The sequence below is a fragment of the Electrophorus electricus genome, chromosome 11 (assembly GCF_041902795.1).
Source record: "Electrophorus electricus isolate QZ-2024a chromosome 11, ASM4190279v1, whole genome shotgun sequence".
NCBI lineage: Eukaryota > Metazoa > Chordata > Actinopteri > Gymnotiformes > Gymnotidae > Electrophorus > Electrophorus electricus.
The window spans coordinates 21,859,911-21,874,071 of record NC_137507.1 but is presented as its reverse complement, the minus strand read 5'-3'; the positions used below and the strand labels follow the sequence as shown (position 1 = coordinate 21,874,071).

General features: G+C 37.3%; 2 protein-coding genes across 3 annotated transcripts; both read right to left on the bottom strand.

The window, feature by feature from the left end:
* Window positions 1-1,201: 1,201 nt before the first annotated feature.
* Window positions 1,202-2,476, bottom strand: insl3 (insulin-like 3 (Leydig cell)). 2 transcript variants are annotated; one of them, XM_035527800.2, is made up of 2 exons: window positions 2,272-2,476; window positions 1,202-2,079 (listed from the first exon to the last, which is right to left on the bottom strand). In XM_035527800.2, exons 1-2 carry the CDS (start codon window positions 2,459-2,461, stop codon window positions 1,805-1,807), a joined length of 465 nt encoding a protein of 154 aa, XP_035383693.2. In that variant the 5' UTR covers window positions 2,462-2,476; the 3' UTR covers window positions 1,202-1,804. The 2 variants fall into 2 exon arrangements, with proteins under 2 accessions (XP_035383693.2, XP_035383694.2); XM_035527801.2 differs by having other exon boundaries at window positions 1,202-2,076.
* A 2,928-nt stretch (window positions 2,477-5,404) lies between these two features.
* On the bottom strand, window positions 5,405-11,753 carry si:rp71-39b20.4 (potassium voltage-gated channel subfamily V member 2). Its single transcript, XM_027030332.3, has 3 exons — window positions 10,297-11,753; window positions 7,732-9,537; window positions 5,405-7,131 (listed from the first exon to the last, which is right to left on the bottom strand). The coding sequence occupies exons 1-2, from the start codon at window positions 11,617-11,619 to the stop codon at window positions 9,250-9,252; spliced, it is 1,611 nt and encodes a 536-aa protein (XP_026886133.2). The 5' UTR covers window positions 11,620-11,753; the 3' UTR covers window positions 5,405-7,131; window positions 7,732-9,249.
* Window positions 11,754-14,161: the final 2,408 nt, after the last annotated feature.

Genomic DNA, 14,161 nt, shown 5'->3' with positions numbered 1-14,161 from the left:
TTGTGGTTCTTGCATTGTATTATCAGGAACAAACGTAATTATTTTCTCTGTGATACCAGAGAAGAGTCCTTTTACCTTTTATCAGGAACCCTTGGTTTTTAATCCCACTGTCGGCCGCACATTCATCACTGCTTGGTCCAGATAATATAAACATTTGGGAGGTGGACTGTTCTCAGCACAGCAGTGATACAGGTATGGCTGTGAAAGGGTGGGTGGTGTTTTACCGTATAAATGCATGCCTCGTGTGTCTGACATGCTGGATAAGAGTAGTGGTACTGGACTTGGCTTGTTTAATGGCTGCAAGGTGCAAGATGGCTGCCCACATTGTAGGTGCTGAAACTAGCTGGGGCTTGAGGAATCGGTACCCTGGACAAAGGTGATCTGTTTCTAATGAGTCTTGATAATTATACTACAACTGGTGGAGTCGGCACTGAATAAAACCTTTTCAGGCATTCCAATAAATAGTAGGCCCATGTGACTTGCAGCGCATACCTTGATGTCACAACAATGGCGAGAACACAATGTGCTGTACACAAGAACCATAAGACTAACCAATTAATTTATCCAGAATTCTTTTGCTGTGTCCCACTGGAATTACTTGCAAAGACAAATACACTTGTCAGTGATGTGATGAAGAGTTACATAGCATTAGCCTCTATGTGTAGTTAGATACATAGTTTTAGTAGCTAATTAAAAAACAAGTTGAATACATGTATCTATGTATCTATAGTTGTGTAATTAAACACAAACTGACTGGAGATATTAAGTTTACATTATTGTTGTGCATTTACTGGTATATCTTTCAAAAAGACAAATTATAGCCCAAGTCTCTAAAGGTGCTGACAGCATTTCATTACGGTTGCCATGATAGTAATTAGCATGTCATTACATTAAAGCAACTTTATAATCTTCCAGGTTTTATCCTGTCATTTCATTTGTGGGCTAATTCTGATTATAGGCCTTGGATAACGTTTGAGGGCATATTCATGGCATGGTGCCCACCCTCTACATTACACTACCACACCAAGAAGGACAGTTCAAATTGAGATTCATTATCCTACCATGACGTGTCACAAGAAGGGCAAAATAAATATTAAGACAAGCACAGTTGGATAAACAGTTTGGAAAAGCTTATTTTGTTTTTTTTCAGAGTGAAAAAAAGTCATGCACAGTGAAAAAACCCTCCAATAAAAAAAATAGATTACTTTGCTTCTCAAGGTTTTTATTTTAGCACAATATGCATTCTAATCACTGGGTCTAACAAAGCTTGCATAAGTAAGTCATTCAGCAATTTCTAGAGCAGTCCATTTAGCAGCATTTCATTGCAGACTCCTTCCGGAGTGTACTCCATCTACAGTACTCTTATTATTCGATACTGCAGTTATCGAGAAAAATGTCACGAGAATGGAAACAGAAACAAATGATTCAATTACCAAATCTAATAGTATTTAGTTTCACTGTTTGCCCTGTTAGAATTTCAGTAGACCATTATTACTTATGTTACACAATGAACACTGCATATTTTCTCCACGCAAAAAACAGTGTAACATAGATGTTGCATACTATTCATATGCAGTTATGAACTATTACATTTACCTTAATTGTATTCTTAGTGGATAACATACTGGTCATAATGCTAAAGTTCTCATAAATGCTAAGATTGCATGGCCAGGATAGGACTTGCATTAATTATAGGCAATAAAGTTAATGATAATTCACTACAAACAAAGCATCCTGAGTGCTTTCCTACAGGAAATCTCAGGCAAGCATCACTGCCGGAAATGAAAAAGGAGTTTGTTAAGGCTTAACAGTACTGCACAAATTCACTCATGGTGCACCCTAACCTGCAGCACACACCCGCTGGTCCAGCATCGCGCTGTGATCTGGCAGACGCACTCATAGCATGTCTGGTGGTCAGCTGCTCTGTCTTCTTTTCTGGAGGTTCCATGTGGCTAGAGGATGGCAGGTTCGTCACGCTTTCCTGAGGAACATTGTCTGGCCCTTGGTCCTCCTCACTGTGCTGGATGTCTGTAAACTGTGTAAGCAGGCTTCTGCCAAACCCATTCCTCCAATTCCCTGCTGGGAAAAAAAAAAAAAAAAAAAGTACATTAAAAAGATTGAAAATATCTTTGGTTTCCATGTCTGAGAAGGTTAAGGAAGAGTGAAGGTTACCAAGACACTGTTTCGGATGAATTGCATTTGATGTTAACAAATCAGGTTAATAATTCAGGTTTAATTAATAAAAAAGTGGCATAACAAAATTCCACCTACATTGAGAGCTTCCATGGGAACGGTCCGAGTCAGGTGCATAGCGTGCCATTCGGGAGCTGCCGCACGACATGACCACCATTCTGATAAACTCACGACCACAAAGTTTCAGCCTGACATCTTGCCCTTTACTCCTGTCAGCATCAACATTTAGAAAAATAGCAAAAATCACAAACCATTTGATATTCATCATATTCTTCCAAAATAGACAGGTAACAAGATTACAATATCCAGTGTAAAACGCTTCTCAAAGTTTGCAGAGTTAGGTGCGTTGTTTATATATCCACATCATGAGTGATTAATGGCTGATGGTAGATGTGGGTAACTTTTTCTACTGGACCTTGAAAATAGAAAATAATGTTCTGATCTGTGAAGTTTATCAAGGCTGGATAAGTACATGTCAGCTGGTGATGTATTATATGAGGTTAAGGGAAGTTAACCTATGCTGCATTCATGTTTAAAGAGCATTATAGAAAATAGAAAAAAGTCAGACATCTGTGACTTACAAATGTACCTATAATTATATGTTTCAGCAGCAAGATGTATTACTTGTGTTACTTGTTATTACTTATGTATTACCTTGGTGTTCTCATCTTTAATTGTAGTCTTGGTTCCCAGTTAACTCAGGCATCTTAAGGGGGGAACTACTTTAATATTTAAAATATGTAAGTATTTAATGTATATGAATATCGGAGTATGACTGGCAGTGGGGCATGGCTGAGTATAATCTGGGGGCTGAAGAGAGCATGGGTGAACCAGCAGGTGATTAATACATCTGTGTGTCATTGATAGTTTAAAAGCTAACTTTTCTGTTAGTAGGTTACCGGAAGAGAGCGCATGAATGAAATTCAGACTGAAACTGTTCATTGGCTGGAGCTGTGTTTCCATTCCTTCTCTCCCAAGCTCTCATTGTGCAAAACATAATACAGCACCACTGAGTAGGAATGTCAAGCCATCAGTGAACAGTCCTCATCCTTCGGTACTACCAGCTGGGATGTTCTTTCATCCTCTGCTGTGACCACACCTCACTCCATTGGTTCCACTGGTGAAGGATGCTAATGTGTGGATCACCTGATAGTATCTAGTGCTTTAGCCTTTTAAGTTCAAGGTGATCAAGTTCAAGATAAATAACAATTATAACATTAAATATGAAATATAAGCGTGCTACAAAGTAAAAACATACTACTGTGAAATGTCCTGCTCCACTCTAATTTTTGAAACTGGATCAGGTCTACCAGCTTGTTCTACCTCCTTTAGCGGATCAGGTTCTGGCTCAAACTGTTATGGCAGAACCGACACCATTGCAAAAATACCCACATTGGAGTTTACAGCTACTCAAGAGTTAAGTGTCTATCTGCAGACTGCAAGATGGGGCAAAACATGTAGGGCTGGAACATCCTTGGCAGTTGACCAGTCAGAACAGAGAGGTCAAGTTGTCCAATCAGAGCTTACTGGGCTCATCAGAAGGAGCATTTCAGACAGAGGGTGAATAGAGATGTAGAGTATGAAAAAGTGTTTCCATGTGTTTCTGGAACATTGAAACATGGAAACCTACACTAGTAGACCCCAAATAGTATGGGGTATAATAAATTACAAAATACAATTATGACACAAAATAAGAATACCCTTTAAAATTCCTGACACTACACTTACAAGGCTAACACTTTTAGCAACTTCAGAGAAATAATGAGCTTAGATATTTAAGATATTTGACTTTATTATGCTATTAAAAAAGAACCACAATTGTAAATATGCAGTTATCTGAGCCCATTTAATCATTTGTATTGTAAAAATTTATTTTTAGATTCCATTTCTATAATTTCTAATATTCCTTTTTCCATGTGGTGAAATCAGCCGTGCTGATTGTATTGCATAATAGCAAGTACACAGCACACCTCACTAGGCGTCATCCGTCCTTGTGCTCTTGCAAGTTTTTCCGCAAGTACGTTGTGTGCACACCTTTATTACTAAATCCAATTTGGTGTTGTGCGTATGTTCAGTGTATGACATTGTACTGTATAAACTGTATATATTAACTCATGATGATGATGTTTTTACTGATTTGTATCCAGAATATTATATTACATTATACCAAGCTCTTTCTTCCATTTGGAGTTTAAATGTTGGGCGTGTTTGCAGAAATTGGCACATTTTTACAGAAACAGTTATGGTGTTTTACTGAGGAATGCTACATTTCCAATTCCAAGGATTAACTGATATGTCAAAAAAATGTGATTGTCATTGGCCAGTCAGCATTCAGAAATAATTTAGCATTGACCAATCATGATGAAGCTTGTTGCCATGGATATGAGACTGACACAAATGTTGCTTTTCATAATGTTTACTGCCTCAGGTTTTTTTTTTTAGATCCTTTTGTCAGATGTTTATATGATAAGTACAATTATAAGCATTTCATAAGTTATTTTAACTTTTTATTGACAAATACATCCAGTTTAAACAAAGACTTAATATTTACAGTGTTGAACTTCTGCAATTCTCCTTGGCATGCCGGATATCAGCTTCTGGGCAAAATCTTGATTGATGACAACCCATTCTTGCCTAATTAGTGCTTGGAGTTGATCACAGTTTCTGTGTTTTTGTTTGCCCATCGTCTTTTGGAAGATTGATCACAGGTTCTCAATGGGATTGAGATCTGGGGAGTTTTCTGGCCATGGACCCAAAATTTAAATGTTTTGTTCACTAAGCCACTTGTTATCAATTTGCCTTGTGACATGGTGCTCTGTCATGCTGAAAAAAGCATTGTTCATCACCAAATTGCTCCTGGATCGTTGGGAAAAGTTGCTCTTGGAGGATGTTTTGATACCATTCCTTATTCATGGCAGTGTTCTTAGTCAAGATTTTGAGCAAACCCTGTCTGTCTGTTTGTCTCTTTCTCACTCTGTATCTCATACACACACACACCTACCTCTAGATTTCACCTAAACACTGCCCCCCTCCACACACACACACCTCTGTGGCTCTCTCCCTCACATACATACATACATACATATACATTATATATATATATGTATATGTATATATGTATATGTATATGTGTATATATATATATGTGTATATATATATATATATATATATATATATATATATATATATATATATAAAAACAATCAAACTGACATTTGGCTTCTTACTTATTTATCATATTGCCAATGTGTGTGGTCACAGAGTCTATAACAAATATAACTATATTCAGTCTTTACATATACACATACTTTCACTCAATTCACGTACAACTAAATTTCAAACAATACTTCACAACTTTAATTTGAAGTGTGCTTGATAAGTGTCAATATTATACAAAAACAGTTACTGGAATGCAATATCTTAACAGTAATAGAAAAGAACAAAGCTGTTTTGTGGCAAACTGAGAAGCTGGTTGATATTCATACATCTAGCCAACTGTATGCAAGGTGACCACTCAATAGCTGTCACATTTATGTCACTCTTGTGAACTCTTCAGAGTGTTGCTCAATGATAAGTTCAATTATGTACTAGTTAGATATTTTTTGACAAAAGGAGTATACATTTAAACTGCATGGCTCAACCTACAAGAGACTTCAAATACTTGCTCAGAAAAACCTCCTGAAGCCCTCCAGCAAGATAGCTTTTTATGAATATATACGTTACAGTGTAACAGTTAATGGAGTTTAATGCCATACTATATAGAACAGCACACTAAACGGCTATACCTTTGTACTTGCAGTTATATTATCATATAATCACTGCAGGCTATTACAGCAGCACAGTTATGTTTTTATACCATCACATTTACATCTATGACATTTAGCTGACACTTTTATCAAAAAAAAAAAAAAAAAAAAAAGCCCTTACAAGTATGACAGTACAACTTGAGTAATTGAGGGTTAAGGGTCTTGCTCAGGGGCCCAACAGTGGCAACTTGGCAGTGGTGGGACTTGAACCAGCAACCATCTGATTACAAGTCAAGTACCCGCCCCCATCACCAAAAACTAAACTCAGAAATTCACTACCATTTCTCATTAGAGCCAACATACCAGTTTTTGCATTGTAAACACCTTGACTTGTCTTTAAAATGTTGCAAAAAGACAGTGTTTTCACAAAATATTCACAAATGTGATGTAAAAATGTAAAAAGCTCAGTTCAAACTAAATCAGACACATGCACATAGCCGTTCACTCAGTCTTGTTACAACTAACCAGTTGTAACAGTTACTGGAAGTTAATTCCTTACATTAACACTAGTTCTAATGCATTCATTACTTGCATTGTGTTGCAACAAACAATAGAGCAGTACTGAACAGTTACATTTTAGACCATCATCAAAATCTGAGACCAGCTTTTCACATTATATGCAACGTACTGTTGTATACATTTTAAAACTTTTAATGAGTGGGGGCAGGGGATATCCCAATCTATATGTCTATACATTCTTAACTTGGCAAACACCTCAGTCAAATTTCCAGCTCATTAGAAAACTTTATTTCATTGTCACCTAACCTCAGCCACCTTTTACACAGCATCTTCATGAATAGTGAACAAAGTCAGAATGTCATGTGTCCATAGTGGGTGGTTTCTGTGTCCATGTTGCTTCATGTCAAACTTGCAAGACTGTGCTTGGAACCAGAATTGCCACTTGTGGCTATATTAAGTTATTGCTATCACCTGTTCATTTTAGTTCTCATTATTCTCTGTATTTAAACACCACGTTGGTTCAGTCGTTGGAAAATCTTGTCATTGTTTGATACGTTTCTGAGCTGTTGGTCATCATTGTCTGTTTCTTTGGTTTGTTGGATCTTTGTTGACTGCTTTTTGAATTTGAACCTTGCTTATGTTCTCTGGATTACGACTGAGGAATAACTGTGTTCTGTAAAGCGTGGGAGGTGAAGAGCGAACACAGGTGTGAAGTGACGACGCCATTAACTCGGGAAGCCATAACGAACCAAACGGATCGAATAGAATAAAAAGTTTAATAACCGACACAGACTAACAATACAGAATAGAACGAAGAACAAGACAGGCTAACAGAAGAATAACAGGATAACAGTGTGAGGGCGAGAAATAGGCAACAAGGGAATTAAACTTTAAGAAAAACACACACACAGAATAATGAAGATGTATAAAACTAGGACATGTAGGTAGAACACTGAACCGGACTACGTACGATAGACAAACAACAACAACAACAACAACAACTGAGACCAAAAACACAAGTCATCATCTCTCAAACCAGATAACACTTGCATACATATTAAAGGGGAAAACAAACAGAAGCGAAACAACGGGAGAAAACCCGGCGAGGAAAGAGAGCGGACTCAGACAAGCGATTACAAACCGGGAAAGCAGCGGAGACAAAAACACAGAGACAGTACAACAGACTAGCGAACATATGGCAACTAATTTAGCCATTTTACATATAACATCTAAACATCTTTTAATGATGAAAATTAAAAGTCTTAAAACTTACCCCAGATATTATTGTAAAAAATTCTTCAAGAAATGTTGCCACAATATTTAATAGTTCGTAAATTTTGGGAGCCCTCAGGTCATGAACTTCTTGGCGTCAAATGTCCATGGGAAAAGGAAGTACAAACATGGATTTCCTGTTTATGTGATGTCATCTATTATTTTTACTTTGAATGCAAAGTCTTTTTTGCACAATTAAACAGTAAAACATGTATTTTATATTACTGAATTATTGTAAAACTGAAATAAAGTACTAATTTGTCCATCCTTGCCTTCAGTGATTGGGCCATCACTTGATCCTTTTGAAGTTGTTATTGATGATGTTGTTGTTACTTAAGTAGGTATCAATGTGTCTGTGGCATGGAAACATTTTTTGGTTGGTTCAGTTGAGATCATTGTAAATCAAAGTTTGGTAAAACTCTAATTGGAAACAACTGAGATTTTTGCTGATTTCGGTACTTCAGCACACTGTACTTACATATTTACATATGTATGTCCATATTAAGTAAACTAAATAATTATTTCACCAAAATTGACGGACAATTTTCTGACAACCTTGCTTATTTGTTTCTTAGCAAGCTGTCTGCAGTATTGCAAGAGCCTAAAAAAAGGTCTAAGATTAATTTTAGTTGTAGCATTTGCATTTGAAGTCTATTGCTATTGACTCTTGACATGAGGTCCAAAGAGGTGTCAATGCCATTCTTCACAGATATAGACAAAACAGTTCACTATCAGATACATTGCTAAGAAGCCAAGCCTCATAGTCTGGCCTAAGATATTGGTTTTATGGTCTGCATTATATTATCAAAAATACTTTGTCTAAGTATTGCGTCTACAATATTGTAAAACAAAATCCAATTGTTGATTTATTTAAAACAAGTCTTCTAAACTAAATAAACTAAACATTTAACATGATATTATTTAGCTGTTTCATTTAATAACATTTAGTGAATGCTCTCCCGACATCTGATCTCCTTCTACCATTGCAGTTACTGTTGGAAATGAGGTAAGTCCACTTCTGTGTTTAAGCCATGCTATTTGTGTCTTAAAAATGATCCTTGTATAATTCAAGGCATGTACAGGATCAGTGAAATCCAGGGACCTACTGTTTAGATGTATTGCTATCAGTAGATTTTTCATTTATTTCTCCCTGTGTTGTTAACTAAGTTTGAATCAGTCTATAACGTCATGAACAACCACAAATTAAATGGGGTAGTTAATGCAATACATTACTAAAATGCACTGCATATAACATTGTATATTTAAATACATATTTAATATTTAAATACAAAATATGTTGCCTGTTCCCTATATTCAGTTATAATGATATAAGTTCAGAATATTTTTTAGTAGTGAATCTATGATAAAACACTTTTTTTTTTTTTCTGATGAAACACTTTTTCAGAGTCACTTTGTCTTTTCTAATTACACACATTTGAAGGATTTATGCCAATCCACAAGTTGGGTCCAATCAAATTGCTTTTGATAAACGTCTCAGCCAAGCAAATCAGGGCTGACTCTAGTTAGGGCAGTAACTAAAGCCATCTGTTGTGTCCTCCACTGGGGAGTTAAAAAAGGCTTCAAGCTTTCTTCTAAAACGTTTCTTGAGCTGCAGGCTGTGCTGGACTTTGGTTTGTGTGTACTCTTGGGCTTTCAGCCTGGAATAGTAGTCAGAGAACTTGTTGAAGAGGATGGAGATTGGCATTCCATTTAGAATGATGCCAAATGAAATACAGCCAAATGCCACCACTCGGCCTGAATAAGACATAGGCACCACATCTCCATAGCCCACTGTGGAGATGCTTACCTGGAGGAAAGAATAGAGAATTTTATTGTTTACGCCAACTTGACGAGTTTCTCCTAAATTACTATTAGCCAAAATAGGTGTTCCAAATAGCTAATTTCAGACAACTTAATAAGAATTTAATATTTTCTTTAAAAGGTTTTTATGGTGCTATTACAAATTTTGTAGAGACTAATTACTTTCAGAAAGTAATCTAATGGTTTGCATTCTGCATGGATGCCTTCTATCCTGAGGCATTAAAAGTTTTTTTTTATGTAATTAGTGGCAGCTGTTAAAGGATAAATCCTAATGTGCTAAATGGTGAGGATAATATCACACAATATTATCAGTAAACTCAAAGTTGTAATACTTGCTCTACTGTTTAACAATGACCCTTGTGTATGGTACCTTTGGGAAACCCAGTCCAGAACAGTTGAAAATACATCTCAGAGATTATAGTTTCATACTGAAGTAACATTGATTTTATAGCAAAGATGATACTGTTATCCAGCCCGCTACATATGTGAAAAATAGTGGCTAGCAATAATAATAATACTCCAGTGGAGGATCTCACAAAAGCAATGCTTAGCAGTGCAGAGGTGTGTCCTACAGATTGGAGTCATGTCACTCACAGCTATGCCATGACAATAGAATCCTGTTCATCCTGCCATTGTACAGTATGTCAGTCAGTGTGGAATTTACATGGTAACTCACATGAGTGTGTGGCTGTGTGTAGATATGTGTGGGTATATGTGGGTTTGTGTGTAGGCGAGAGATACTTACTGCAGCCCACCACCATGTATCAGGTATGCTGCTGAACGGGGACCCCGGAACATCTTGCTCCACAGAATACATCAGAGCCGAAAATGTGAAGACACCCATGATGATAAACAGAAATAGACAACAGACCTGCTCGAAGCACTGGCGAAGGGTAAAACCAAACGCACGCATCCCTGTTGAGTGCCTTGCTAATTTGAGAATGCGAAAAATTCGCATCAGTTTGACTATTTTTAGCACTTTACTGACCTTGCTTACTCTTTCCATTGTCTTCAATTCATCTTGAACACTGAGATCTTCCTGGTCAGCAAAAGCCTCAAATACCAGCTGTATGAAATAAGGCATGACAGCTACTAAGTCTACAAAGTTCAGGGCACTCTTCAAGAAATGCTTCACATCACAAGTTGTCAGCAGACGAAGGAAGTACTCAAAGGTAAAGAAGAGAATTGAAAGGATCTCAATGCATTCCATGTATGTCCTTCCACAGATTTGGTAATTCTTCAGTTCATTCACGGTGTTGAGGGTCATGGCCACGATAGAGATAAGGACAAATAGGCTGGAGAACACAGCGAACACCTTAGCGGCCACTGATGAGTAAGGGTTTTCCATTAAGTCCCACAAAGTCTTTCGAAACCCCCCCATAAACATGCTGTTAAAGCCCTCCTCATTGTGAATAGGTTCAATTTGCTCCATCAGCTCTTTGCTTACCTTCAGCTGGTCTCTTATTTCGTCTAGCTTTTCCTCATAGAGAATGCGACAACAGCAAAGTGTGTCTTTCAAGTGGAGGCCCCAAAACTCTATCTCCTCCTCAAAACCAACAGGACACAGGCTCTCCATGACCCACAGCACATTGCTGCAATAAAATTGGAAGATGTAGTGGAAGAAGGAAGGATCTCGATCAAAGAAGAACTCATTAGTGATAACACAGTAGTCGTCACAGAGTGTCAGCTGATTGACAGGATCCATAGACAAGGCTAAGGAGCCTATTCTGGAGTTTGGATATCTGATAGCCAGGTACTTGGGAAGTTTAAAGACTTTACCACCTACATTAAGATTTATCATGCTCGAACGCCTCTGTGGAAGTGTTGGTGTTTCTTTGTTACTGTTGGTTCTCTTCTTACTGTTACCTTTTGAGTCTTCTGCATTAGGTGTGGGACCATGAAGATCATGCATTGAAGTCCAAAGTTTCACAGAACTTTCCTGTGAAAAAGGAAAGGCACTCTCTTCTTTATCTACAGTCCGTGAGAAGCTGTCGTTGAGTTTGACGCTGTCAAAAAGGCTTGATTGCCTCTTTTTCAGCTCTTTGAAGTGTTGTCTTGGTTGGTCCATTATTGGAGTTTTACAATGAGACAGTGGAAACAGTGTGAATGTCCATGCACAAATTGTTACTTATTAGACAGGAAAATGGCATACCACATACAGTATTTGTTCAATCGAAATCTGGTTTTAAAGTGTACCCTAAATTAAAGGACCCAACACAGTAGCCCATACTCTTGTAGCCTTTAGAAGATAAAAAAAGCGACTGCTTTACACTGAGCTTGATGGAAGATCAAATGCTTGATCTGAGGATTTCACCCGACTCCAGTAATCCTCTTGCCGTCCTTTATATCCTGAGTTAAAAATACACTCATGGTGATTGGTGTGATTTAAGGGATGAGGCCTCAGGAGATGAGAAGGAGAAGTTACACAGCTAGCACAAAGTTTTAACCATTTAAATAAAATGTAAGGACCACTTCATGTCCCAGTCTAATTTACAAACAAATTGTATAAGCATTAAAATAGTATTATTGAAAGTTTCTGGTTATTACTGGTTATACTTTTCTACTGGCAAAAATATTTTTCTTCACTGAAGAACAGTTTAAAATGAAACTGATATGCTGATTAATAAAACACTTGATACAAAATTACAGATTCTGAACAAAAGTTAGGGTTTAGGGTTTAGGTATACAGTTAAAACTTTACGTTTAGGGTTTGTGTTGTGAAGACATGAGGACGAGGGCGGTAGTCTAACATCCGGCAGTCAGTCTAACTACCCAGGAATCAGGCCAGATTTAAAAAGAGAATGAAAGAGAGATAGGAGGAGGAGAGAGGAGAGAGGGGGTGGATGGGGAGAGAGCCAGGAGGAGAAGATAAGGGGGAATAGATAGGGAGAGAGACAGAAGGAGAAGAAGGGGGGTGGGATTAGAAGTGGAGTGGATTAGGCCTCAGAGGCCTCTGCTCAGAGCATGTTATCACCTTCTGACCTTGGTGATCCATTATTGGAATTATATAGTATAAGAAGGAAATTTGTGGCTGACACTATAGTCCCACTTTGAACTTAAAATTGTAAATAAAACATTCATGATATTTTACAGGATTATTTATTTAAAATTAAGATGAATTAGTTTCATTTGAGGCAAGTATATGAATATTTGAGCATGTATTTATGACAAAAATTCCAAGGGAGACTTCTTACTTCTTAGCCATATAAATCTTATATCTCGAGGGCTAAGATAAAGAAGACAACATTGTTCACCAAATAAATCCTGACTAATCTACAGTACTATTGGTCTAGGGCAATCTTTTTTGGGCTGATCTAGAACACTAATAATCTGGACCTCCTCCTCTTCCTCCTTCTTCACTTGAATTATAGAATATTCTTTAAGAGCATTACTACTATGTACTGTGTGAATGTATAATTCTGCACAGGTGATAGTCTGACCACTGGGGTTGCATCATCATATAATCATACAATCATTTATATGCAGGTCTCATTAATATGAATTGTGCTATTTCTGGCACTTGTATTTGCTTGCATTTCAACATTTCATGATGTTAAGATATTCAAATCCTACTGCATTATATGTCTGCTAAATGTTTGTCTGCTATATATTGTTTCAAAAGGAAACAATGATAATTGCACAAAAGTGCACAAATCTGCAATACTGCCTCATTAGGCTGTCAGCCCTAGATGCAGTTCAACAGTTTCTGAACAATCTTAGGCATTCAGAACAGAGTTCGGAGAATGAATGGCTTATTTTCAATACAACAAAATCTTGTTTGGTCAGAGTAACAATGGAAGTGTTATGTACTGCAATGACATTTAGTTATTGGGCCAAGTCTCTCTGACACTAAGCAGGGACTCAAAAACATACACACAGTAGTGATGCAGTTACTTGGTCTAGATGTTTTGTGTTTTTGATTGCTTGTTCCATGGACACTGTGTCCTGGACTATAGCAAAACATAGATGAACTGGGGCACCATGAAGACTGGGTTGGAACACAGATTTAAAATAAAGTGCTGAAACAAGGATAAGGGATTTGTTTTTCTCTTACCTATGTGTTACTTGGGTGGCATGGGTGTGAGGATCTGATTGCATTCCTGCCGGTTATGATGACACATGTTTTGGAGAGCATGAAAGCATGTCAGATTACTGTTGACAGCCAAAATCCAGTGGAATAGCATTTCACCAGTGTACATACTTCTCAGTGCCACCCAGCCCATTAGAGGAGCTGTCATAAGCACCGCCGTGCCATGGATATCACAAAATATCTATCAATTGCTAATATATCTCATGGACAGGAAATGTTGCCTCCCAGTGAATTCCAAAAGCAAAACAATGCATTGTCATACTGTTAAAAAAGAGAGTCTATTAACTGTAAGGAGTGAAGGGACTGAGTATTTCCTAATAAATTTAAGCTTGATTGATTTCTTCTAGCAACATCTGTTTAGAAGACTGCAGGCAGAAATGTCTCTGTAAAGCCCATAGTGTCCCTGTCACAAACACTAGAGTAAATATCCCTTCGTTTAGCAGATGCCATGATTTGACTCCATTACAAGTACATAAACTGGTGTGAAAAGAAAATGAAACACATTTTACCAGGAGTCATG

Coding starts and splice junctions, on each gene's coding strand:
- insl3 (XM_035527800.2), bottom strand. CDS start 2,461: ATGATGAATATCAAATGGTTTGTGATTTTTGCTATTTTTCTAAATGTT. Junction 2,080..2,271: donor TTCCCATGGAAGCTCTCAAT/GTAGGTGGAATT, acceptor TTTTTTTCCCAG/CAGGGAATTGGAGGAATGGG.
- si:rp71-39b20.4 (XM_027030332.3), bottom strand. CDS start 11,619: ATGGACCAACCAAGACAACACTTCAAAGAGCTGAAAAAGAGGCAATCA. Junction 9,538..10,296: donor ATACATGGTGGTGGGCTGCA/GTAAGTATCTCT, acceptor TCTTTCCTCCAG/GTAAGCATCTCCACAGTGGG.